The sequence below is a fragment of the Eretmochelys imbricata genome, chromosome 1 (assembly GCF_965152235.1).
Source record: "Eretmochelys imbricata isolate rEreImb1 chromosome 1, rEreImb1.hap1, whole genome shotgun sequence".
In the NCBI taxonomy this organism is placed as follows: domain Eukaryota; kingdom Metazoa; phylum Chordata; order Testudines; family Cheloniidae; genus Eretmochelys; species Eretmochelys imbricata.
In genome coordinates this window covers 119,669,962-119,695,379 of record NC_135572.1, presented here as the reverse complement: position 1 = coordinate 119,695,379, position 25,418 = coordinate 119,669,962, and the positions used below count along the sequence as shown (strand labels likewise).

At 40.8% G+C, this 25,418-nt stretch overlaps 1 protein-coding gene across 1 annotated transcript in view; it reads right to left on the bottom strand.

Annotated features, from left to right (window-relative positions):
- Positions 1-25,196, bottom strand: part of AFF3 (ALF transcription elongation factor 3) — a 465,059-nt gene extending 439,863 nt beyond the window's left edge. Inside the window, exon 1 of the mRNA XM_077810373.1 lies at positions 25,144-25,196. Coding sequence (XP_077666499.1) covers positions 25,144-25,196 — 53 coding nt within the window. The remainder of the gene's footprint in view (positions 1-25,143) is intronic.
- Between the last annotated feature and the right edge of the window lie 222 nt (positions 25,197-25,418).

Here is a 25,418-nt window from a genome sequence, read left to right as displayed (position 1 = left end):
GCACAGCCTGGTTGTTAGGGCCCTCATATGGGAGGTAGGAGACCTTGATTCAAGCCTGTGCTTCAAATCAGGCACAGGAGATGAATGTCTAGCCACTGGGCTATTGGTGCTGCCCATTATACTCAACTCCTATTCCTCCTCCATTTTTTGGAGAGAAAGGACTGACCCGATTTCAGTGCCTAACTCCTATAGAATTCATGGCTGTGAATCCTGAGTGCAGACAAATGCCTAACTCCTCTCCTTATCATTTTCTAGTGAGTGGGTTAGGAACTCAGTTTTCTGGCTTTTGTGAATCTCATTCTTAGGCACCTAACTCTTCCCAGGCATTGTATGTATAGAGAGATTGGGCACCTAAAAATTAGGCATTGAGACATCTACATATCTTTGTGCATCTGTGGCAAGCTGAACTGACTTTTAGCATGAACTCAAACTAGTTGGTTCAACAAAATCAACATCAGTCTTCTACAAACAATCCAGAGATACTTCTGACTGATGTAGTGGTGCTTAGAAATACTAGATGATAAATATAATGAAAATATTTTTAGTGGTTCAAATTATATAGTTGATTAAGTCTTAGTAGTAGTCTCAGTATCCAACCTGGGTATCAATTCAATCTACTAATGAGCACCCTTTTGTGGATTATTGTGTGAGATATTTAGGCCTTCAAGAGCTGTTTGCTCTTTTTTTTATATCTGTGGCCAAAGTACTTCCAAGATTCTTAAGTGTTCTGTTAATTTGTACTCCCGCTGTGCAATAACATTGGCTGAGTATTACCGCACCTGAATCGATTTTTTTCTTTTCAATGCTCCCTCCCTTTCAATAACCATACTTAAGATAACAGAGTTTAGGTTTAGATGGACGACTCTACCTTGTTGTAAAAAGTCCTTTGTGAATGGTAGTCTGATGACATTTCCATCAAGCTCAGGAGGCACTGTCTCCCAGCTCAATACTGTGCTATCCTTTTCCCTTCTAAACTAGTCAGTTGCCCTGGCCAGCAAGAAAAGGAGTGGAAGTGCATACAAGGGGTTCTGAGATCATCTCTGCTTTAGAGTATCCACTGCATTTCATTTTTTAATACTAGACCTTCAAAGCAAAGAGGTCAACATGCTTTTGCTGCTTCCCCCATTGCCTGTTAAACTAGTGTATGTCTCATGATTTAAGCTCCACTCCATTGTATATGACTTCTGCTTAACCAGTCTATAGTTATATTCAAAGAATTTCTAACATATCCTGCCATTATCAAGAGCAAGATGGTTACTGTCCACTTGAGAAAAAATATTGATACTGTTGACATTTTGCTGACCATAAATCATAAGTTAAGAAAAGTTCCATGTATACTCCCCAAAAGGTTGAGTTTACATGTATTGAAACCCATATCAGTTTGGTTTCACTTTGTTCCTTTTGTGTGACCATTTACAGATTAATCTTTGGAAGTTCATCATATACAGTGTGTCCTGTAAGAGCACTTCAGTGCATGACAATATCGTGCCACAGACTTATTAAAGATCTTCTCAAAGCTTCCTTCCTAATTTCTATTTCTGTTAGGAGCTGCTGCAACTTCCAAAAACTCTCTTGTAAGAAGAGCTCTCCTTTGTTTGGAATCTATAAGGATTTCTAGATTTGTAATTGATTAATGTGGTATTAATTAAGTTTTCCATATTCATCACAAACCCTCTACATAACTGTGAGAAGTCTGTTGGCAGTTTCCTGTATCAGACTGAAGGCAGTTTATTTGATCAAAATATCTTCCAGAGAAAGAAAGGTACGAATTCTCTCCAACTTGAACGTTGCTATTACTATAACCAATATCCTGGTAAAAACTCTCGGCATCGCTCATAGACCTAAAGGCCGTGTCCTGAACTGACAATGAAAACCATGGTAAAGTCATCATAGAGATCTCCTTATTATGAAGTGTGACTATAACTCCATGAGACCTAGTAATATCTTAAAACACTTTCTGTTCATTGAAGGCAGTATGAACGCCAGCACCTTCACTCTTGAATATGATACTTTTCAAACACCTTGTGATAATATAGTCCTTGTTCCATTTCAGTTCATCCCATATCAGGATGATAAAGGTGGCTGCCTTCCCGAAGAAAATAAAAATAAAAAAGAAAATGTTTTTATCTTATTAAAAATCATATTCCTGTTCTTGCAATTTTGAGATCCTTTTCACCTTTCACTCGAAGAAACGTGCGGGGCGGAGGGCAGGGAAAAGGAGCCTGTTCCAGTCTAGAGTCTGAAAACTGCTATCACCTTCCTCGATAGGGACTTGATCCTGTTCCCATTCAAGTCGATGGAAAAACTCCCATCAATTTCAGTAGATTAAATTCTGAATTTTAATTTCAGTTTAAATTCAGTAATTCAGCAGATCAAGCCCTAGATGAGAGGAAGCACAAGGAGGCCTTGCTTTGCACTTGTTACATTTCTCTTTGCACTGCTTTGACTTTTTCCCCCTCTTCTTTATTCTTAATAGAGTGATGCAGTGATAAGGAAGACTAGCCCCTTTCCTTGTTGTACAGTATTTTGACCACCTAAGAGTTTTTTTAACACAAAAAAAATTGACTTGAGTAGGACTCTGGATCCTATACACCATATGAAATTATTTATTCTTCCTTATGAATTCACTATTGATATTCTGAGAGGCAAAATACCTTCCCTACTTTCCACTGCTCTGAAAACCTAACTAAAAACTTTAGGTAACACATCCCTAACCTAGCTGTGACTAGATATAGTCACACATGTATTCTGAACTGGAGTACTTACGAGGTTGACAGCTGCTTCATTGTATTTAAATTCCATTTCCTTTTCTGTATACAGCTAGCATTTCACTGACCTGGAAATAGACTGCCCTCCATCCCTCTGAGGTTCACTGCCCACTTTATAGTGTCTCTTGCATGGAAGGACTTTGGATAAAATTTTCAAAATCATCTAAGTGACAAAGAGTAAGACTTCACTGTGGGACTGTCTCAACTTACCTGCACTTGAGTTACTCCTCTCATGTTACCCTAGCTCAAGAGCAAGTGGCCACACTGCAAAATGACGCTTGAGTTGCTGTGTCCACACCGGCACTGCACTCACTTGATATTGGCGTTAAGACTTCTGGGGGCACATCCCCTGGTTCTCAGCACTGCAGTAAACTGAGCTGCTCTATGAATTCTTTACCAGTATATTCTGGGAGTACTTGTGTGTCCTTTCTGGGCACATGAGGGAAATTGTGGGAAGGCACTGGAGGACTAGCAGCACTCAAGAGTAGTTATGTTACCAGCTGACAGGTTGTGCTCACTTGAGCTGTAACCTATCCCCCCTCTCGGACCAGCCAAATTTAATTAAAAGCACTACCACACTTGATCACAGGTGTATGTGGACTCCCGAGTGCCCAAGTCATTTTTGAAAATCAGACTTCAGACTCAGAAAATCACTCTTGTGATCACCACTGGGGTCTGAGCGGCTTGTTAGCCTAGCTTGGACGTGAGCAGCCATGCTATAAAGCTATACCCAAGTGTGTCCTGTCCACTCAACTGCAGCCTACACTGCTGCTGTATTCACCTGTGTGTGACACTAGGACTATTGGGGGAACATTCTTTGGTTCTTAGCACTGCAGTAAACTGAGCCATTCTATCATTCTGTCTCAGTGAATTGTGGGAGAACTTCTTGGCACATGGGGAATTGTGTGAAAGCACTACAGGACTCCCAGCACTCAAGTGGTTTAGCCAGCATCATCACTGCAAAGTGGGTGGGTTACTAGTACTTGAGCTTTAGCATACAACCCAGGATGGGTCAGCTAGCTCATATGTAAAGAACTACCTCACTCAGGTGACAGGAATTTTGTCATTGACTTCAGTAGGGTCAGTATTTCACCCTTTGAGCTTCATCCTAAGGGCTGTCTTTATGCCAGTACAATTTAATATTATTTAGCTCTCAGATTTAATTGTAACTATTCATCCAGTTATTTCTGTCTCCTGCCTTTCTTCAACACACAATCATTTTTTACTCTGATTTTTTTTGCCGAAAAAAAAAAAAAGGCTGACATTTAACAGGGAGGGAGATTGGGGGAAGAGACTGAGGGAAAGGTGACCCAAAAATAACATCACTGGGGCCCTCACAACTCTGAATCTGACCTCAACCAAGGAGAAATGCATGGTGAGCACAATTAAGGACAATAAGCAGTTTTAAAAATATATTGGTGATAATGGTATTGGTCCATTACTAGATGAAAATGGTAGAATTACCAATAATAATGAAGAAAACACAGAAGTGTTCAATACATATCTGTTCTGTGTTTGGGGAAAAAACAGATGATATCATATCATATGGTGATAACACTCTTTCTATTCCACTAGTATCTCTAGAGGATGTTGAAGAGAAACTACTAATGTTAGACATTTTTAAATCAGGTGTCAGGAGAGCAGGGTTGTAGGCAGTCTGACCTAGTGGTCTGAGCAGGAGTCATGCCTGGTGGTCAGAGCGAGGGTCAGAACTGGAATCGGAGTCCAAATGCTAGAGACCAGGATCAAGACAGAATTGGAACCAGGGCAAAGAGGCAGAACCATAGTCAGAATCCAAATGCCATAGCCCGGCTCAGAACTGTATTAATTGGAGTCAAGGAAGGCAGGAGCAGGGCTGGTTCCAAGTCTGGGGCAAGGCCAGGGGCAGGGCAGGTTCTAGGCTGGAGTGATATTGGGTGCAGGGCAAGGTCTAAGCTGGAGCAGGCTTGGAGTGAGGTGAGTGCAGGGAGGCAGAGAATCCATGGGAATGTGCATTGAGCAGCTATCGATCCTCTGCAGCTGCTGGCTTGAGAGCAAGCCATCTGACTGCCTTAGCCTATCAGGTGGTTCTTCTGTGGCCCAACTCCACTCATTGGCTGCCTGGCAACTGGGCAGGTGCCACTGCAGGCCCTCAGTCCTGACAGCAGGTCCAGATAACTTGTATTGAAGAGTTTTAAGATCTGGCTGAGGAGCTCACTGGATCATTAATGTTGATTTTGAAAAAGTCTTGGAGCACTGGGGAAATTCCAGAAGATTTGAAGAAAGCTAATGTGCCAATTATTAAAAAGGGTAAATGGGATGACCGAGGTAATTATAGGCCTGTCGGCCTGATGTCGATCCCAGGCAAGATAGTGGAGTGACTGATATGATAAAGAAGCAAATGAGAGTAATGTAATTAAATGCAAATCAACATGGGTTTATGGCAAATTGATCCCGTCAAACTAACTTGATATCCTTTTTAGATGAGGTTACAAGTTCGGCTGATAAAGGCATTGCAATAAGACGTTTGACTTCGTACTGCGTGACATTTTGATTAAAAAACTCGAACGATATAAAATTAACATGGCACACATTAAATGGATTAAAAATTGGCTAACTGATAGGTGTCAATATAATTGTAAATGGGGAATCTTCACTGAGCAGATGTGTTGCCAGTGGGATCCCACAAGGATCTGTTCTTGGCCCTATGCTATTTACCATCTTTATCAATGACCTGGAAGAAAACATAAAAATCATCACTGATAAAGTTTTCAGATAATGCAAAAATTGGGGTGGTGGTAAATAATGAAGTAGTCAGGTCACTGATAGAGCAATCTAGATCACTTGGTAAAGTGGTGCAAGCAAACTATGTGTTTTAATATGGCTAAATATAAATGTGGAAACAGAGAATGTAGACCATACTTACAGGATGGGGGACTCTATCCTGGGAAGCAGTGACTCTAAAAAATATTTGGGGCGGCAGGTGGATGGATAATCAGCAGATCATGAGCTCTGAATGAGACGTTGTGTTCAAAAGAGCTAATGTGACCCTGGGGTGCATAAACAGGGGAATCTCAAGTAGGAGTTGAGATGTTATTTTACCTCTGTATTTGGCACTGGTTCTGTCACTGCTGGAATACTGTGTCTGGTTCGTGTGCCCACAGTTCAAGAAGGATGTTGATAAATTGGAGAGGGTTCAAAGAAGAGCTACGAGAATAATTAAAGGATTAGAAAACATGCTTTATGGCGATGCACTCAAGGAGCTCCATCTATTTAGCTCAACAAAGTCAAAGTTAAGGGGTGACTTGATTACAGTCCACAAGTATCTACATGGGGACCAAATACTTAATAATGGGCTCCTTAATCTAGCAGAGAAAGGTATAACACGATCCAATGGCTGGAAGATGATGGTAAACAAATTCAAACTGGAAATAAGGCATACTTTTTAACAGTGAGAGTAATTAGCCTTTGGCACAATTTACCCAGGGTTGTGTTGGATTCTCCATCACTGACAATTTTAAAGTAAAGATTGGATTTTTTTCTAAAAGCTCTGCTCTAGGATTTATTTTTGGGAAGTTCAGTGGCCTTTTACACAGGAGGTCAGACTAGATGATCACAGTGGTCCCTTCTGGCTTAGAATTTATGACTCTATGAACCCCTCACTTGCAAGTCATCTGTAGCTGTCAAGTTTTTAGAATATTTTTCATCTGGAAACATAAGTGGAACAAGATGTGTAATGGCTGCAAGATGTGTAGTTTGTCAAAGTAACTAGAAAACTAAGTTCTGCAATATACTAATATGCAGAGCAATGAAACCAGCTTAGGTTAAAACTTCCCCTAGGTACAAACTATTTTACCTTTTGTCCCTGGACCTTATTGCTGCCACCACCAAGCATCTAACAAAAACAACAGGGAAAGAGCCCACTTGGAAATGTCTTTTCCCCCAAAATCCCCCCAACCCCTACACCCCTTTCCTGGGGAAGGCTTGATAAAAATCCTCACAATTTGCATAGGTGAACACAGACCCAAATCCTTAGATCTTAAGAACAATGAAAAAGCGATCAGGTTCTTAAAAGAAGAATTTTAATTAAAGAAAAAGTAACAGAATCACCTCTGTAAAATCAGGATGGTAAATACCTTACAGGGTAATCAGATTCAAAACACAGAGAATCCCTCTAGGCAAAACCTTAAGTTACAAAAAGACACAAAAACAGGAATAGACATTCCATTCAGCACAACTTGTTTTATCAGCCATTTAAACAAAACAGAATCTAACGCATATCTAACTAGATTGCTTATTAACTCTTTACAGGAGTTCTGACCTGCATTCCTGCTCTGGTCCCGGCAAAAGCAACACACAGACAGAGAGAACCTTTTGTTCCCGTCCCCTCCAGCTTTGAAAGTATCTTGTCTCCTCATTGGTCATTTTGGTCAGGTGCCAGTGAGGTTGTCTTAGCTTCTTAACCCTTTACAGGTGAAAGGTTTTTTCCTCTGGCCAGGAGGGATTTAAAGGTATTTACCCTTTTCTTTATATTTATGACAGACTTCAAAGACAATTTCGCTTGAGTAAGGACTACAGGCTGTACAGCAGTGGTGGGCAACCTGCGGCCCATCAGGGTAATCCGCTGGCGGGCTGCAAGACAGTTTGTTTACATTGACTGTTCGCAGGCACACCTGCCCACAGCTCCCAGTGGCCACGGTTTGCCATTCCCAGCCAATGGGAACTGCGGGAAGTGGCACGGGCAGCAGGGATGTGCTGGCTGCCACTTCCCGCAGCTCCCATTGGCTGGGAATGGCAAACTACAGCCACTGGGAGCTGCGGGTGGCCATGCCCGTGGATGGCCAGTGTAAACAAACGGTCTTGCAGTCCACCAGCGGTTTACCCTGATGGGCCGCAGGCTGCCCACGGGTTGCCCACCACTGCTGTACAGATTTGGCCCATTATTTGGAAATGCCCTCGTAAACATAAAAGGTTTCTTTGTAATGTACAAGAGAACCTCAGAGTTACAAACCCCTTGGGAATGGAGGTTGTTCGTAACTGTGAAATGTTTGTAACTCTGAACAAAATGTTATGGTTGTTCTTTCAAAAGTTTACAACTGGACATTGACTTAATACAGCTCTGAAACTTTACTATACAGAAGAAAAATGCTGCTTTTAACCATTTAAATAAAACAAGCACAGAAAGTTTCCTTACCTTGTCAAATCTTTTTTTTTTTTTTTTAATTTTCCTTAATTTTTTTTAGTAGTTTACGTTTAACACAAAAACAACAAGGAGTTGGGTGGCACCTTAAAGACTAACAGATTTATTTGGACATACGCTTTCATGGGTAAAAAACCACTTCTACCCACGAAAGCTTATGCCCAAATAAATCTGTTAGTCTTTAAGGTGCCACCCAACTCCTTGTTGTTTTTGTGGATACGGACTAACATGGCTACCCCCTGATACTTGACTACATTTAACACAGTACTGTACTGTTCATTATTTGCCCTTTTTTGGGGGGTCTCTGCTGTTTGATTGCGTACTTGCGGTTCCAAATGAGATGTGTGGTTGACCGGTCAGTTCGTAACTCTGGTGTTTGTAACTCCGAGATTCTACTGTATTACCTTCTATAAAAGTATTTACTTATTTTTTAAAGTAAAATTAAAACATTATTTGATTTAATATAAAAGACTTAAATTCTTCCCCGAAGTAATCTGTAAAAAGTTAATATATGAACTTTAACACTTGCTTAATAGGATTTCTACATGTACCTCAATGGACCGTTATGATAATATTTTCCTCTGCTCAATATTTTTTCTATTTGCTTTATCAAACTTTTCTGAGTAGAGCATATTATATATTGATTTATAAGTAAAGAGATGATTTATCATAGCAAATCTTTTCTTTTAGATCCTACAGTGCCAGAAAGAGGGGAAAATATGCAATAGTCACTAAACCATGTTACATTTTAACAGATGTAAATAATATTCAATGAGCCAACTGAATAAATACTCCTATGTTACTGTTTCCCTAGCTCTACAGTTCATTAAAAATGATTAGTTATTATGCTGCTTCAAACTGGTGCTTTTAAATAATTCTTAAGACAATGGTTCAAAACTTGAATAATGTACTTATGCATTTTCTTTCCATAGAGATTCTATGGTACAGTTTGATTCATTTAAGATTTTTACTTTATTTCACTCTATGCTTTCTTTCACATATAGTGCCACTCCCCCATCAGTACAACCTACTCACAGTAGCACTTAACTTCAGAAAGGGGAACTATACAAAAATGAGGAAGCTAGTTGAACGGAAATTAAAAGGTACAGTTACAAAAGTGAATTGCCTGCAAACTACAAGGAAGCTTTTTAAAACCATCAAAATAGAGGCTCAAATTAAATGTATACCCCAAAATTTAAAATAAAAAAAAAAGTAGTAAGAGGACAAAAAAGTGCCACAATTGCTAAACAAAGTAAAAGAAGTGATTAGAGGCAAAAAGGCATCCTTTAAAAATGTGAAGTCAAACCCTACTGAGGAAAAAAGAGAGGAGCATGAACTGTGGCAAGTCAAGTATAAAAGCATAATTAGGCAAGCCAAAAAAGAATTTGAAGATCAACTATCAAAAGACTCAAAAACGAACAGTAAAAAAATGTTATGTGCATCAGAAGCAGGAAACCTGCCAAACAATCAACTGGGCCACTGAACGATCAAGGAGCTAAAGGAGCATTTAAGGAAGATAAGGCCATTGAGGAGAAGCTAAGTGAATTCTTTGCATTGGCTTTCATTACAGAGGATGTGAAGGAGTTTGCCACTTTAGTCATTCTTTTTAACTGGCAAAACTGAGGAACTGCCCCAGATTTAGTTGTCAGTAGAGGTAGTTTTGGAACAGATTGATAAATTAAACAGTAATAAGTCACCAGGACCAGATGGTATTCACCCAAGAGTTCTGAAGGAACTCAAATGTGAAATTGCAGGACTACTAACTGTGTCGTGTAACCTATAATTTAAATAAGCTTCTGTACTGGATGACTGAAGGATAGCTAATGTGACACCATTTTTTAAAAAAGGCTCCAGACACAATCCTGGCCATTACAAGCCAGTAAGCCTAACTTCAGTACCAGGCAAACTGGTTGAAACTGTAGTAAAGAACAGAATTATCAGACTCATAGATGAAGGCAATTTGTTGGGGAAGAGTCAACATGGCTTTTGTAAAGGGAAATCATGCCTCACCAATCTATTAGAATTCTTTGAGGGAAGTCATATAGACAAGGGTGATCCAGTGGATATAGTGCACTTAGATTTTCAGAAAGCCTTTGACAAGGTCCCTCACCAAAGGCTCTTAAGCAAAGTAAACAGTCCTGGGATAAGAGGATAGGTCCTCTCATGGATCAGTAACTGGATAAAAGACAGGAATCAAAGGGTAGGAATAAATGGTCAGTTTTCAGAATGGACAGAGGTAAATAGTGGTGTTCCCCAGGGATCTGTACTGTGACCAGTGCTGTTCAACACATTCACAAATGATCTGGGAAAAGGAATAAACAGTGAAGTGGCAAAATTTGCAGATGCTTCAGAATTACTCAGGATAAAAGTCCAAAGCAGACTGCGAGGAGTTCCAAAGGGATTTCATTTCACAAGACTGGGTGACTAGGAATGAGTTAATTGCATGAGTTAACTGTGATTAATTGACAGCCCTAATAAAAAGGACCAATTAAGAAAGGGATAGATAATAAGACAGTATATATCGTAATGCCACCATATAAATCCATGGTACGCCCACACTTTGAATACTGTGTGCAGTTATGGTTGCCCCATCTCAAAAGATATATTAGAATTGGAAAAGGTACAGAGAAGGACAACAGAAATCATTAGGGGTATGGAACAGCCTTCATAAGAGGAGAGATTAAAAAGACTGGGACTTTTCAGCTTGAAAAAGAGATGACTAAGGGAGAATATTAGAGGTCTATAAAATCATGACTGGTGTGGAGAAAGGAAATAAGGAAGTGTTATTTACTCCTTCACATAACACAAGAACCAGGGGTCACCCAATGAAATTAATAAGCAGCAGGTTTAAAACAAATCAAAGGTAATACTTCATCACACAATATACGGTCAACCTGGAACTCGTTACTAGGGGATGTTGTGAAGGCCAAAACTATAAATGGGATCAAAAAGAATAGGTCCATCAATGGATATTAACCAAGATGGTCAAGATGCAACCCCAGGATCTAGGTGTCCTTAGCCTCTGACTGCCACAAGGATTACACAATAATTTCCCTGTTCTGTTTACTCCCTCTGTAGCACCAGGCACTGGCAACTGTCAGAAGAGAGGATACTGGGCTAGATGGGCCATTATGGACCACACCAGTATGGTCATTCTTATGTTCTCATAGGACTTCACATTTTTATCAGTGCAGGATTTTTTAGGCCTTGTACAAACTATATTTCTTTTCTGATCATAAAGCATGTGCTCCCATCTGGATCATATTTTGATACTGTTAACCTTAATCTTTTGCAGAGGTACTCAGCAATGGAATGGGCACTATTTGTTAGATATTGAAATAAATTGTGAAACAGCTGCGATAGCTCATGTTACTTATTTCCCTTCTCAGTGATAAAGAGCTTAAATGCTTGCATAGCACACAAAAATAAAGAGAGACTAAAAAGAAGGATCACTGAGTAAACAAGTAATGTAGAAATGTCTATGATCAGTATTTCAAGAAAGTAAATAATTAGTATCTACATGGAAGTCTATTACACTGCTCTTCCTATGAGTCCCTATGAGTACTCAACTTAATTCCTTAAATCTCACGAGCAATTATAGAATATAGCAGAGTTTTCATTTTAAAAACATTATCATTGTATCAGACTGAAAATAATGTTTTTGACATTATCACCACACTGTAAAACTAGAAATAGCTTCTCAGTCATTTAGTCAAGACAACTGAGCAACGGGAGTTAGAAAAAGCTTCCAAAGCATCAAAAGATCTACAGTCAAAGCCATTAAAGAACAGCTAATCTGTTCCAGTTCTAATTCTCTTCTAATGGGTTTCCTTAAATGTACTTTACATCAGTTGTAATTAGTTCAAAATATTGTTACTTATATCCTTGTAAGAACTAGAATGTGTGACTGCATTTTCATCTGTCTGGTTTATACTGTTACTTAAGTCCAATATCACATAGATTTTTAAATCATGTTAAGTATCGCTTATAGTTACTTAGTTGGATTCTTCAATATGATTTGAATTAACCAAGGAATGCTTTCATGTTTCTACTTTGAACATAGCAGCACCACACCAATTTGTCTGAAGACAACAAAGGGTTGATAAGCTTGAAAAGTTATAGTTCTTATCTAAGACATCTCCACTTATGTTTTATTTTGACTGATTTATTAAATTTAGAAACGTGCTTATCAAAATCTCTAAGCACATGGGTAATAATTTTTAAAATGCAAAATTGACAGTTAACTAAATTGACTCAATATTAAAAGACCTGAAGTCCCCACCTCAATTAAAACAAACCTTGAACCTGTCCCAACCTCACCCTCACAGACAGAAGCACATGTAAACAGATGAGCCTTACAGTATGCCCAGAAGTGCAACAAACTTGTGCTTCGTCAAACTATGGCAGGTGAGTTCCAGAGCTGAATGCCTGTCATTGAAAATACACTGTCTGGAGCCCCAACCCATTTAAATCTGGGGCTGACTAGCCTGAATGCCTTGGATGACTTCAGCTGGTGGAACAAAAACACAAGACAAGATGCAATCTCTAAGGTTTTAGAACGTCAAAACTAACATGCTGAATTGTATCAAAAAATGAACAGAAAACCAATGCAGACTACAGAGCATGGATGCCATATGCTCCCTGCCTATACACGACGAGGTACATGTTTGCAGTGTTGTTATAGCTGTGTTGGTCCTAAGATATGAGACAGACAACCATGAGTGAGGAAATGTCTTCCACTGGATGATTTTCTGTTGGCGAAAGAGAAACTTTTGAGCGCTACAGAGCTGTTCTTCAGGTTTGGAGCTCAAAAGCTTGTCTCCTTCACCAACAGAGGTTGAGCCAATAAAAGATATTACCTTACCCAATTTGTCTCTAACTGAGTAAATGGGCAGACACATTTTGCACTAGTTGAAATTCTTGAATGATCATCAGGCCTAGCCACAAACAGCACACACCATAACATAGTAATCCAGTCTAGGAGGTGGTAAAGGCATGGATATCTCAAGATCCTCATCTTAGACGAAAGGGTTGCACTCTCCTTGCCAAACACCAATGAAAAAAGCACTCTTGGTTATTACTTGATTGTTTAAAAGCAGATGATCTAACAAGACCCTGCCTGGATTACACACTTCAGTTACAAATGATGGGAAATGACCGATCAAAGAGGCACATATTAACATTGCTGTCTCCTCCAGGTATTTTTCCTTGCCAACAAGCATTACTTATCTTCTCTGGATTGAGCTTCAACCAACTAGCTCTCATCCAGGTCCAGATCTCAGTTTCTCTGCTCTCTGTCTAGCTTTCCCATCAAGACCTGATGGAAGTAGGACAGAGCTGAGTATCACCCACATGTTGAGGACACCACAGTCCATATTGCCGTACTCCCTCCTCCTTCTCCCCAACTTCAATACATATTGTGGCACCTCACACGAGCATGGGACAGAAAAGCAGTCAGGGTCTCTCAGACAAACAAAAAGAGAGTGCCATTCAAGCAGTATCACTTCCTGCTAAGGTCCACAGCTGTGTCAGGTAAACCTCATGATCAACAGTATCAAAGGCTGTTGACAAAGTTCAGAGACTAAATGTTATACCAATAAAATAAAAACCAGCAGGATCTTATTAAAGGGGAAAAGGCAAAATGCCACATTTATTGTGAATACAGAAAGAATCATAGTAAGCAGTTAGCTATAGCTATAACATTCCATTCAATTTCATATTTATTCACACATTCATTCACACACACACAGAGGTTCTGCAAGGTTGTTATCATAGTTACCAGCCTTAAGAGTTGCTCATGCCAAGCCACTGGCCAGGTGGCCTGGACATGAGGAGGGAGCAGGGCCTTGTCAGATGCTCCTGGAAGTTGGTTTGCAGAATCAGACCCCAAAGTTCTCACTTTCTAGAGTCCATTTTTATAGGAATTTCTTCCTATGCCAGTCTATGGGAATTGCTTCATCATGCTGTTGCTGAATCAATCAACAGATGTCACATTCCTGACGGCTCCGTGCTGCCAGATGTTATCTTGTTCGTTGGTTCTCCCATTCTTGAGGCTGTTGGGTGGATTCCAGTCTGCCCTCTGGGGGTCCTCTGGTTATTTCCACTTGACGCCTTCTTCAGCCGATGGACACTGAATTCTTAGGCTGGCACCTCCCTGAACATTCAGTTATTATCCACACCAAGCATCCATCCACAGACATCCTCTATCTCTATTTTAATCACAATTGTTAACAAAGCGAGATGAATACGACAAAAGGGCGGGGAGTCTCTGGGTGCTGTTTCTGTTGTTATAGAGTATTGCTTTGAGTCTTTCTCTGTGTGAGTAGTTGTTGTTACGAAGAATTGCTTTGAGAACAGACTCTTAGAATGTACTAACACAATTAGCAGCTTGCAAGTTTCACACACAGAGGGAGAGAAACAGTACCAAAAACCAAGAGACCTCTTAATTAGTAATACCCTGGAATTTAAACTATGGGGAATCAAACTCATTTGTGATTTTAATACAGAACTTCTTTAGTATGATCCAACATCAGCATTGTCTTTTTTCATGACCAGGAGATGGCCACTGTCTAATCAAACCAAAGTACCCTAGCCACATCTAAATTTACATTAAAAGGGCGCAGGAAATTTGTCAAATCCAGGTGGCTTTTTCACCAAAACCTTCTCCATAACCTCTCCCAAGAACGAAAGGAGAGAAACAGGGCAATAGCTGATGAGATTAAGATTGCTGAGATGACTTCTTGATCTGAAGTTTAGCAAATGCAATTTTAAGAAATGCTAGCACTTTGTTCTCCCTTATCTATTCATCAGTAGTATATCCAGTACACATACAACAGATGATTTAAATACCTAGTGAGAGAAATTATTATACAGGCAATGCATTGCCTGTCATGTCCACCAGTTTCTCCCTGGTAGATTTAATTAGCCATTAATAGTATGGATCCAAAATGGTAGGTCACAGCTGAAAGTGATCAAAACTGAAACTCAATGTCAGAAGACATCACCCTTATCCTCTCCTTACCCAGCACAGCCAGTATTGATTTAGCCAGTTTAGGCTGAATCTAATCTTATCCATTAGTTTCCCTGTCAACCACTAGGGACAGTTTTGTTGACCAGGACCTGGTGGATGCCATAATAAAAGAGGATTCGTTTATCAAAAAGGTTTAGTTGCTTTCCCAGATCCAACCTTGTTTTTAATTTTTAAAAGCATTTACTGTTTTGGGGAAGCTCAGCCTCCTTTGGTGCTTGCTGTTATTTATTTATATTTTTTTTTAAACCTTCTCAGCAAAGGTGCCTCATCCCTCATACTGTAGTTGTAAATTCTTCCTGACTTTTGTCACCTGGAGACTAATTTATTAAGAAAATAGAAAAAATATAAAGGATCTCCTAGGATAACTTTAAATTGCATTCCTACAGTCCTATTTCTCAAGATACAACTATGTATGAGTTTCTAGCCCTTTGGTATCATGTGTGTAGTTTACAATTTTCCTAAGAAAATAAAATGCAATCAACTTTTCTTGCTAGCAAGTATTACTTTTTCACTGCCATTATCTGGAAAGATGAGTTATAAAGGGGGCAAGTAAGAAACTTAAGAAACAAACATATCCTGCATTTTTCTCTTTGAAAACATGTATAAAATATTTTACCTAGCATAATAACCATCACCATGCTCATTTAATACTAGTAACCATAATGCATCTCTTCCTAAAATAAAATCTTATGTGTAGATAAACATGAACTCTCCAATTTTTTAAGAATGTGTGGATCATCAAACAACTATTAAGCTAGAAATGTCAGTCTGTCTTTTCGTAGCACCTGATTCTGCACCATTAATATCAATAGGTGTTCTTCCATTGACTTCAATCGAGAGAAGATTGGATTCTTAGCCCTCTTTGTAACAATACGAAAACAGTGTTCCAAACAGGACTGACTGAAACTTATGTTTCAACAGAAAATTGGGTATTTGACAAAACAAAATGTTTGTAAAAACAATTTTATACATGGACTTTCGGCTTTCAACTTTTTGTTGAAAAGCCAAATCCCAAAATATTTTTAGCAAAAATTTTCTGTTCAGATAGGCTGCTACAGTGTCTCATGGGAGCTGCAGTTTGGATGTCTCATGCCCCTATTCTTCTTTGTTCCCCAACCAGACTACACCTTCCATGAATACACAAGGGCTAGGGATTCTCATGATGCACTACAATGGATTTGTAAAGGGTAGACTGTGGTGCATCCTGGGAAATTTAGTCCAGCTAGGAATCCCTGCCCACAGAGAAGAATGGAGACATGAGGCACCCATACTACAACTACCAGGAGGCACTATGGTGGCATAGAGATTTTCTGTTTAAAAGTGAACGTTTTCTGTTGACATTTTTCAGCTTTCAATTTTTCACCAAAAAGTTTAAATTTTCCACTGGGGAGTAAGGAGTGGGGGAAGAATCATGCCATGTAGTTAAGTGGTCCTTAAGATAGAGGAACCATGGAATCACAGGGTTATCACAGAATTTCAGGGTTGGAAGGGACCTCAGGAGGTCATCTAGTGCAACCCGTGCTCAAATCAGGACCAATCCCCAACTAAATCATCCCAGCCAGGGCTTTGTCAAGCCTGACCTTAAAACCCTTTAACGAAGGATATTCCACCACCCCCTAGGTAACCCATTCCAGTGCTTCACCACCCTCCTAGTGAAAAAGGTTTTCCTAATATCCAACCTAAACCTCCCCCACTGCAACTTGAGACCATTACTCCTTGTTCTGTCATCTGGTACCACTGAGAACAGTCTAGATCCATTCTCTTTGGAACCCCCCCTTTCAGGTAGTTGAAAGCAGCTATCAAATCCCCCCTCACTCTTCTCTTCTGCAGACTAAATAATCCAGTTCAGCCTCATACGAAACTCCTATGTTCTACAATCTTGAAATTTTGAAAGCACAAGTTTCCTCTTTGAAATCAGAGTTGTGTGTAGATATACCCCCAAAGAATTACACTTATCATAGAGAGTTCAAGGCCAGGTGGGACCACCTGATCATCTAGTCCAGTGGTGGGCAACCTGCAGCCCATCAGGATAATCAGTTTGTTTACATTGACCATCTGCAGGCATGGCCGCCCACAACTCCCAGTGACTGCAGTTTGCCGTTCCCGGCCAATGGGAGCTGTGATCCACAGAGACATTCTGGCCATCACTTCCCTCAGCTCCCATTGGCCAGGAACAGTGAACCACGGCCACTGGGAGCTACAGGCAGCCATGCCTGCAGACAGTCAATGTAAACAAACTTTCTCACGGCCCACCAGTGGATTACCCTGACAGGCCGTGTGCGGCCCACAGGCCACCCACTACTGATCTAGTCTGACCTCTTGTACATCATAGGCCTCGAAACACCACCCAGCCACCTTTACACCAACCCCACCAATCAGAGTTAGACCAAAGTATTACAGCCCTCAGGGATGTATAGTATTTTTCCCTGTACTTTCAATACCAAGTTCAAACCCCTTGGTTCAAAACCAAGTTCAAATACCAAGAAAACCCAAGTTTTTCTACTCTTTATGGAAATCAGATTTTCTTCATTCCTGTTGTTACTATTTTTATTAGCCATAATGTTAATGAAGTTATGATGTGGTGTTTAGCTATATTGAAGCACATATGGTAAATAGTTATCACTCTCTTTGTTCATATTTTGCAGTACACTGAAAGTGATCAGAGATAATGTTTTCTAACCAGAAAAATAATACAACAAAATAATTTATGATATTAACTTTTCCAGATTTTAAATGCTTTAAAATGAAACATTCGCTTTCCCATATGAAAATCCCATGGCATTGATTATAATGTCATTTCTTACATTTCTTATGGATGATAAGAAGTATATGGATATGGTGGTGTAAGCTTCCTTTCTGTCTGTTTTTCTCTTTAATGGCCCATTCTCTTCTTCTACAAGTTTTTCCAGATTTGATACTTTCCTCAGAATGATCATAATTTATTGAGTGAGCCTGGCAACTTAGCACACCCTCCCCTCAGTTCTTTCTCCATAGTCTATTGAGCTTTCTGCCTATCATCCTCAGAGTCCTCAAAGAAAACATATCCACAGTTACATAAATCTAGAGGTTTGACGGCTAGCAGGAAGGCCTGAAGAGTTTTTATCATTATATATCAAACTGCTGGTCTTGGACCATCAACTTGTCTACAGTGGGGGAGCAGAGGGAAAACACACTGTACCACTGTCTTCCCCAAATATTCTTCAGACTAAAAAACAATGTGGGGATGGAAAATATATTATTCCTTACAGATTTTAATTTCCTGACACACAAATTAGAGAAAATAAGCCAGATCCTCCGCTTGTGTAAATTGTCATAATGCATCGAAGTCAATGGAGCTATGCTGATTTAAACCAGCTGAGAAACTGACGCCGTACATCTAGCAAATAAGTACTCGCATGGACATACTTTTAAGGCATTATTATTTAGTTGATACAGCATTTTGAACATGAAAAGCTCTACCTTCTTATTGTCTGTATTATATGTAGCAAATACAATTTGTCCAGTGCTGTAAAAGAACAAATAAGGTAATTCCCGACCCATAGAGCTTACAGTCTAAAAGACAGACAGAAGAAAGAATACACTGTGAAATCCATAGACAGGAATAACTTATGACTATCATCATTGTTATTGTCTACTCACACTTATAATCAACCCAGAAGGAGTGAATTTTTAGATGGGGTTTTAATGAGGAGAAGGTGGTGGCTTTGTTAATCAGGATTGGGAAGGGAGCAGAATGGAAAGAGGCACAAAGATGGAACCAAGAGAAAAATAAGAAGGGCATCAAGCATGGCATTGCTGGTAGAAAGCGGCAGGGGATGAAGGGAAAGGAATAAGAGACAGTCCAAGACACACTGGAACACAGTTCTGTAGGACCTCGAAGATTAAGATCATCAGAGCCTGTTGCTCCAAAACTGCAGCTAATACCATGGTGCTGTCACCTATCTCGAACAGTACAGAGTGTTGACAGGGACATTGCATTAAGCGTTTGTCTAGACTCTCCATGTTCCTTGGTTTCCATTTGATCATATTGTCACCAGTCTTTAGCACCCCAACTCTTGCTCAATTTAGAGTACACCACTATTTCCATTTGAGGTCAATGACTAGAGGAAGTTGTCCTGACAGAACCATGTTCTCCAGGATCATCAGCATTTCCCACCATTTTGTTACCTCAAAATACCACAGTGGAAGGTGACAGAGTAAGGGATTTCAGAGGCAAAACTATTTCTGAACTTCAGCTTTTTGGGTGGAGGAATGTGTCCATGCAGCAGGTATCTTGGATCATGTATCTGTTTTTGTCTCTCCTTTCTACTGAAAGCATTCTGCCCCACTGATGGTGGCGCAGTCCCCATGACGCAGTACAGCAACACCATAGGAGTCAGTTTCAAAGCCCCTCTTATGACCCTACAGGCATGAATAAGTATCAATTTTGTACGCATTGCTTGAGCATGACTGTGGAAGTGGAAAAAGGGATAAAGGGAAGTTGAATGCAGACATCTTAGTTTTCTTAGGAATAGAGCAAGAGTCAGGCTAACTCTAATAACGCGAGACTTTAAGGCAGGGCCTGGGCAAGTGGGAAGCGAGTAGGAAAACTGTAAGAGATGCTGTTTTGACTTTGTGTTAGATAAGAATGGAATGCAGACTGTAGCAGGAACTGCTGAGAAAAGTAAGATATCAAGAAGGAATATGTATAAACAAGACGCAGCTGTTGATCATTATTGTATGCAACAAAAGGTATAAATGCTTGCCCTAACTGTTTATGTGGCGGAGACCTGCCTAGGAAGGGGGAATCCCCTGTCCGTGCACACTCTCCCCCTTGCAACTGCTTGAGAATAAACTGTCTCTGACTTGTTGCAAACAACCTAAGAGTGAAGACTGTGTTTTTCTTCCACATGACCATACTGGGACACAGTACTCCTCAAATGAGTAACACGAGGTGAGACTGGTTGCTCAGAGTGTTTTACAATCAGCTCCCCATTTTGTATTGGACAGTTTCTGGCGTATATAATTCCTGGAGCTCACTTTCTTTTTCAGCTTCTTCATGTATTCTTTGTATGTCAGTGTTCAGTCTAATGTGACCCCAAGATACACCAGATGTTCACAGAGATCAAGATTAAGATGAGAAACTTAACACTTAAATAAAACTAAATATTATTATTCTTGTGAATGTATTAGTGTATCTGTAATGATAAACTATGGTTCCTGTCCTAAAGAAGGAAAGATATCCATGGGTTAGTGACCACAAATAAAAAAATCAGTCCAATATTAACTGAAAATAAACATTTTAATACTTTATGGTGTCTAGGTAACAATTTGTAAAATTAGCTTTCCAGAGTCTTCTCTAGTGAACAGTCTGTACAAAATGAAAATGATCTCAACTTGCACAAATATAAAACTTAGTGACTAAAAACTGGACGAGCCTGGGATCAAAAAGTTACAAAAGGTTCTTTTACAAGACTGCTGGATGTCTACCCACTTTTTGTTAAGAGCAGCTTCCAAACAAAACTCTCATTGACTTCAAATGGAGCAGGAACAGACCCAAAGATAGCAAATGAGCTAGTAATTCAATACATAGTCTGTATAAAACAGTGGGCCACCTCACACTGTGGCATTTGACATTGACCTCTACTTGGAAACTACACAGTTACATGTGTATTTATTTACAATACTAGGCCACCTCTACAAAACTGATGATAATTCAAAATATCCAAAAGCATCAGATCAGCAACATATTCATTGATTATGCACTTTGCTACTTGTGCCTAAACCACCACCATTTTATTCAGGACTAACATGCCTCATGCTTAAATATGTGTGCAATTTACTTTTTGTATGCTATAACATGGTGAGTAAATGCATTAGTAAGCCTGATAATTTTATTTAACTGATTTAACCCTTACAAATTTTGTAAATATTTACCCAGATTCAGCAATGTACTTAATTATGTGCCTTACTTTAAGCACGAGTAGTTCCTTTACAAAATTGCTTTCAAAAGGATTCCTCACATGTTTAAAGTTGGGCACATGCTTAAGTACCTTGCTGAATATGGGCCTAAGTTTGACCAATACAACACAGAACAGCTGCACGATTTTTATTTTTTAACTATAAAACCATGCCTGGCACTTCCATTTAACGCATTTGACCTGATTCTCTACTACCCTGCACCTTGTGTAATTTGTTTTAACTAGACCAAAACAGATGTAAAACACTACCAAATCTGAATAAGACCATTTTGCACTGTGTAAAAGAACATACAAGTTGCTAGGCAGTGGAAAATTTGGCTCCTTGCATTTGTACAAATAAACTAGATATTATATACAAATGAATTGATACAGAAAGAAAATATATGAGGTGGCGTTGTGGTACGAAGTTGTTATTGCTGTGAAGTTGGGATAATTGCATTACTCACCAGTAATGGAGGCATGAGTGAATTATGCAGATCTCCCCAAAAAGTGCCAACAAAAGTGTTATACACAACACATGATCATGTTTTGTTTATGCCACAAATTTGTGTGGTTCTGCTGGATTTTCTATTTGAGTCTCACTCAGCTTTTGTCATTTGAAACATGTTACTGGGGGCGGAGGGGTGGGAGATGCCATTGGTGTGGATGCAACTTGACAGAAACTACAATTCAATATAAAAATCAACTTATATAACCTTCTGCAATTTACAATATACTAATGAATATCCTCTCTTATGATGGTTTCTGGGCCATGTATAGGATACAAATATTATATTACATTTTGTCTGCTACAGCATGAACAGCAGAGTAAAAATGTAATGGGTATTAACTGCAGGGCAAATTCAACAAAACTGATGCATTCAATGCAATATTTACACTGTCCTCAATGAGAGCTGAGTATCATGCTACTGTTGATATGGACATCCTTTTAAAACCATTTCGATTTTCCAATAACAAAAATTTAAAAAAGAAAACTTTAGAGAAGCGTGTTAATATTTATTGATTTCACTTTTAAGCAAAACAGTCATCAAGTACTGCAAAAAACAGCTTTTCTGTCATTAGTTAAGTACACAAATTGTCAATATGACTACCTTCAAAAAAATGAGGGATAATATTTATACTTGCTGCATGGAAAATTAAATCCTCTAAGTGTTGCCCTTTACCATGAAAGTATTTTCCACCTATGTGGTACAAAATCTTTTTTTCTTTTTGATGATAACTGTGCTCCTTTAGAAGGATGCTGTCAAGTCTTTTAGGTCTAAAGTTAGATCTACAAGGTTTATTTTGGTTAGTGAGTATGTCCTACAAGGTAGGATTCTTTGTAAATTTCAATAACCCGTCTGTTCACAAGAAAGAACCTGGCAGTATAGAGGAAAGACTGCATGATATGCACACATTGCCCACAATCATAAACAAGCCCAGGGCCCTGTGCCTGTTGTTGCTGGGTCACCAAGTGGTAAAGCTGTCATTTTACTAATATTCATGCTATAAGCTTACAGTATGTGACATCAGTACTTCTGCTATGACTCTAACTTGATTATTCTGAGTTTTTTATTCTGAAACATTTGGTAAAACAGCTGCTTTGTGATAAACTTCCAGCAAACAACCTCAGATTCACCAATCCATTCAGCAGAACACAGCTACACTTTCTTCCTGAAAAAATGCAAGCAGAAAATGATAACACTTATGAAACTCTTGTTCTGTAGAGAAGTTATGATTAAATGTATGTGATTCACTTTTAGATGGCTTGATGTTTAATTTTTTTGTGCATCCAACCCTGCAACGACTTCAGGGGAAGGTTTAGGTGAGCAAGGAATGCAGGATCAGGCTCACTATTACCCAACTGTCTACGTTTCATTTGAAACATTTGTGGTGTACTTGGTAAATACATACTTAAAACTATTTTTTAAAAAAATACTTGTTACACAAATGCATAGACTTTTTAAAAAGTGTGTTATCTGGGATTCTAGAAATGTCCCTTGAATCAATATTATCAATTAAATCAGTAGAACCTCTCATACTATGTTCAGAGTGACTCAATAACACTCAAAGCATGCTAAAAAGGTTAGGAAAAGCAGCGATTGCTGGACATAGTACTAGCTGGGCTTCCAACATTATAGTTTCAACTTTTTCCATTTTTTAAATATTAAATATAAGAGCTAAGCTACAAACTGGACTAATGGCCACCACATTCCCATTAAAAAAAATGAGGGGGGGGGGTTCCCAAAGCAGACCAACGTACTATTTCCTTCCCCTCCCCCCCACTTGTTAAATAGAAAGTTTGTGGAATTTAATTTTATAAGCATTTTGTGGGCTGAAAATTTAAAATCGATCCAGAGATAAGTGTTATGGTTTGGATATAAACTGAAAATTGGTATTTATTACTGAAATTCAGACACAACCTTAACTAGTATTCCAGGCAGCAAAGCTGTAATTAACAACTTGTATAGAATAGTAACAAATTGTTCTATTATATTTGATCTTTAAAATTCCCATAGCAATATAAAAGTTTATTATATTGCATGTCATCAATGTATGCATTTATAAGAGCCAGCATTATGCATTGCATAAATCCGGAGATCTTTTGTAAGAGGAAGCTGACTAATGGATTTGCTTGTCCAGCTTATTTTGTTAAGCCTGTCATGGAAAAGATAAGCTGTAGTTGCTGAATGCATCCTCTACTGATACAGATCACATAAAATGTTAAAGAAATGCAACACTTTTAAGGCAAAAATAATCTCAACTCCCAAATATACCATTTGAGCTAATAGGACATAAACTGCAGTTACTGTCCGTCTTCCAGCAAATGCTCACCTAAAATGATTAACATAACACAAGTTCCTGTAGTAATAAGAATACACTGGCGCTGAAATAATTATACCACTTGGATAGGTGGGGCGGGGGAGGTAGAACGGGCGGAGGAAGCAGGGGGGGTTATTCAAAGGCACCTGCCGCTGGAATTAAACTGCTCCAGATAAAGATTTCGTACAATACACGCACTTCGGGACATGGGGAGCTTGAGTACAATTCCATTTCACCCATCGCTTTTTCGTGCAGAAAGGGGTTAATCTATGGGGGTTACAAACAACAGTGACACACCGTGGAGCCGCACACACCAGTACCACAAAGTACCTGCGATTGACAAGCAAAAAGCCCCAGCCTGCTCTGGGTGGACTGGCACTTTCTCCTCCCCGCCGCTGCTGTTACCCAGTTTGCTTGGTTGGGAGCAAGGGTGGCAAAGCCCTCCGGCGAGGGTGCCCATGTGCTGCGCCTCCAGCAACAGCGACCGAAATACCAGCCCCTGGGCTGGGCTAGGGGGAGGCTATGCCCAGGGAGAGTCGACAATGGCATTTCTAGGAATGGGTTCCCTGCGCGCAGCCCGTTCAACCTGGCAGACACTAGACCTTCCTCCCCGCTCCAAAGCGCCGGCCACTCACAAGGGCTGGCTGGGGGCGGAGAAGGGTGCGACGAGGAGTCCAAGGGCATGTCCTGTAGGGCACAGTCGGGGGGGGGGGGGCGTGAGCGGGGCGCAATCGGACTGGGAGGAAGAGAGAGGTGCAGAGGAGGCAGGAGCGGGGAGCAGTGGGAGGCAGGAAGGGACATAGGGGTGCAGTGGAAGGCAGGAGGGGGATGCAGTAAGAGGTAGGGAGGGTGTAGGGATGCAATGGGAGGTAGGAGCGGGCACAGGGGTGCAGAGGAGGCAGGAGCGGGGTGCAGTGGGAGGCAGGGAGGGACTAGGGGAGCAGTGGGAGGGACTAGGGGTGCAGAGGAGGCAGGAGCGGGGTGCAGTGGGAGGCAGGGAGGGACTAGGGGAGCAGTGGGAGGGACTAGGGGTGCAGAGGAGGCAGGGAGGGACACAGGGGTGCAGAAGAAAGCAGGAACGGGGTGCAGTGAGAAGCAGGGAGGGACTAGGGGTGCAGTGGGAGGACAAGGAGCATAGGAGCAGAGGGACGGCGGGCTGGGGGTCCATGAAGGGGACCAGGCAGCCGGGGGTAGGGGGGGCAGGCACACGCCGCGAGCCGGGGAGCGGGGCTGGAGCCCGGGGTGCTTGCGGCTAGGGGGCGGGGGAAGTCCGTCCTCCCCGGACCCCCAGCTGAAGCGCCACATTCCCCCGCCGCCGGGACCCAGCCCAGCAGGCAGGGACGCGCCCCCCGGCTCAGGTGCGGCGCGGCGCGGCGGGAGGGGGCCCGGCCCGGCAGCACTCACCAGAGGGAGTCCAGGTCCCATTCCTGGAGCAGGGCGAAGTCGAAGCTGTCCATGGTGAGGAGGAGACGCGTCAGCGCGGCTGAGCTGCACCAGCGGAGCGCGCCCGGGGCATCGCCCCCGCACCGAGCCCGCCCCTGCGCCTCCGGGGGCCGGGGCTGCCCGGGGCAACACGCAGCCAGCCAGCCAGCCGCGGGCCCCCCCTGCAGCTGCAGCCGCCGCCGCCAGCCGCCCACGGGCTGCTCCGCTTCTCTGCTCGCCGCCGCCGCCGCCGCGCT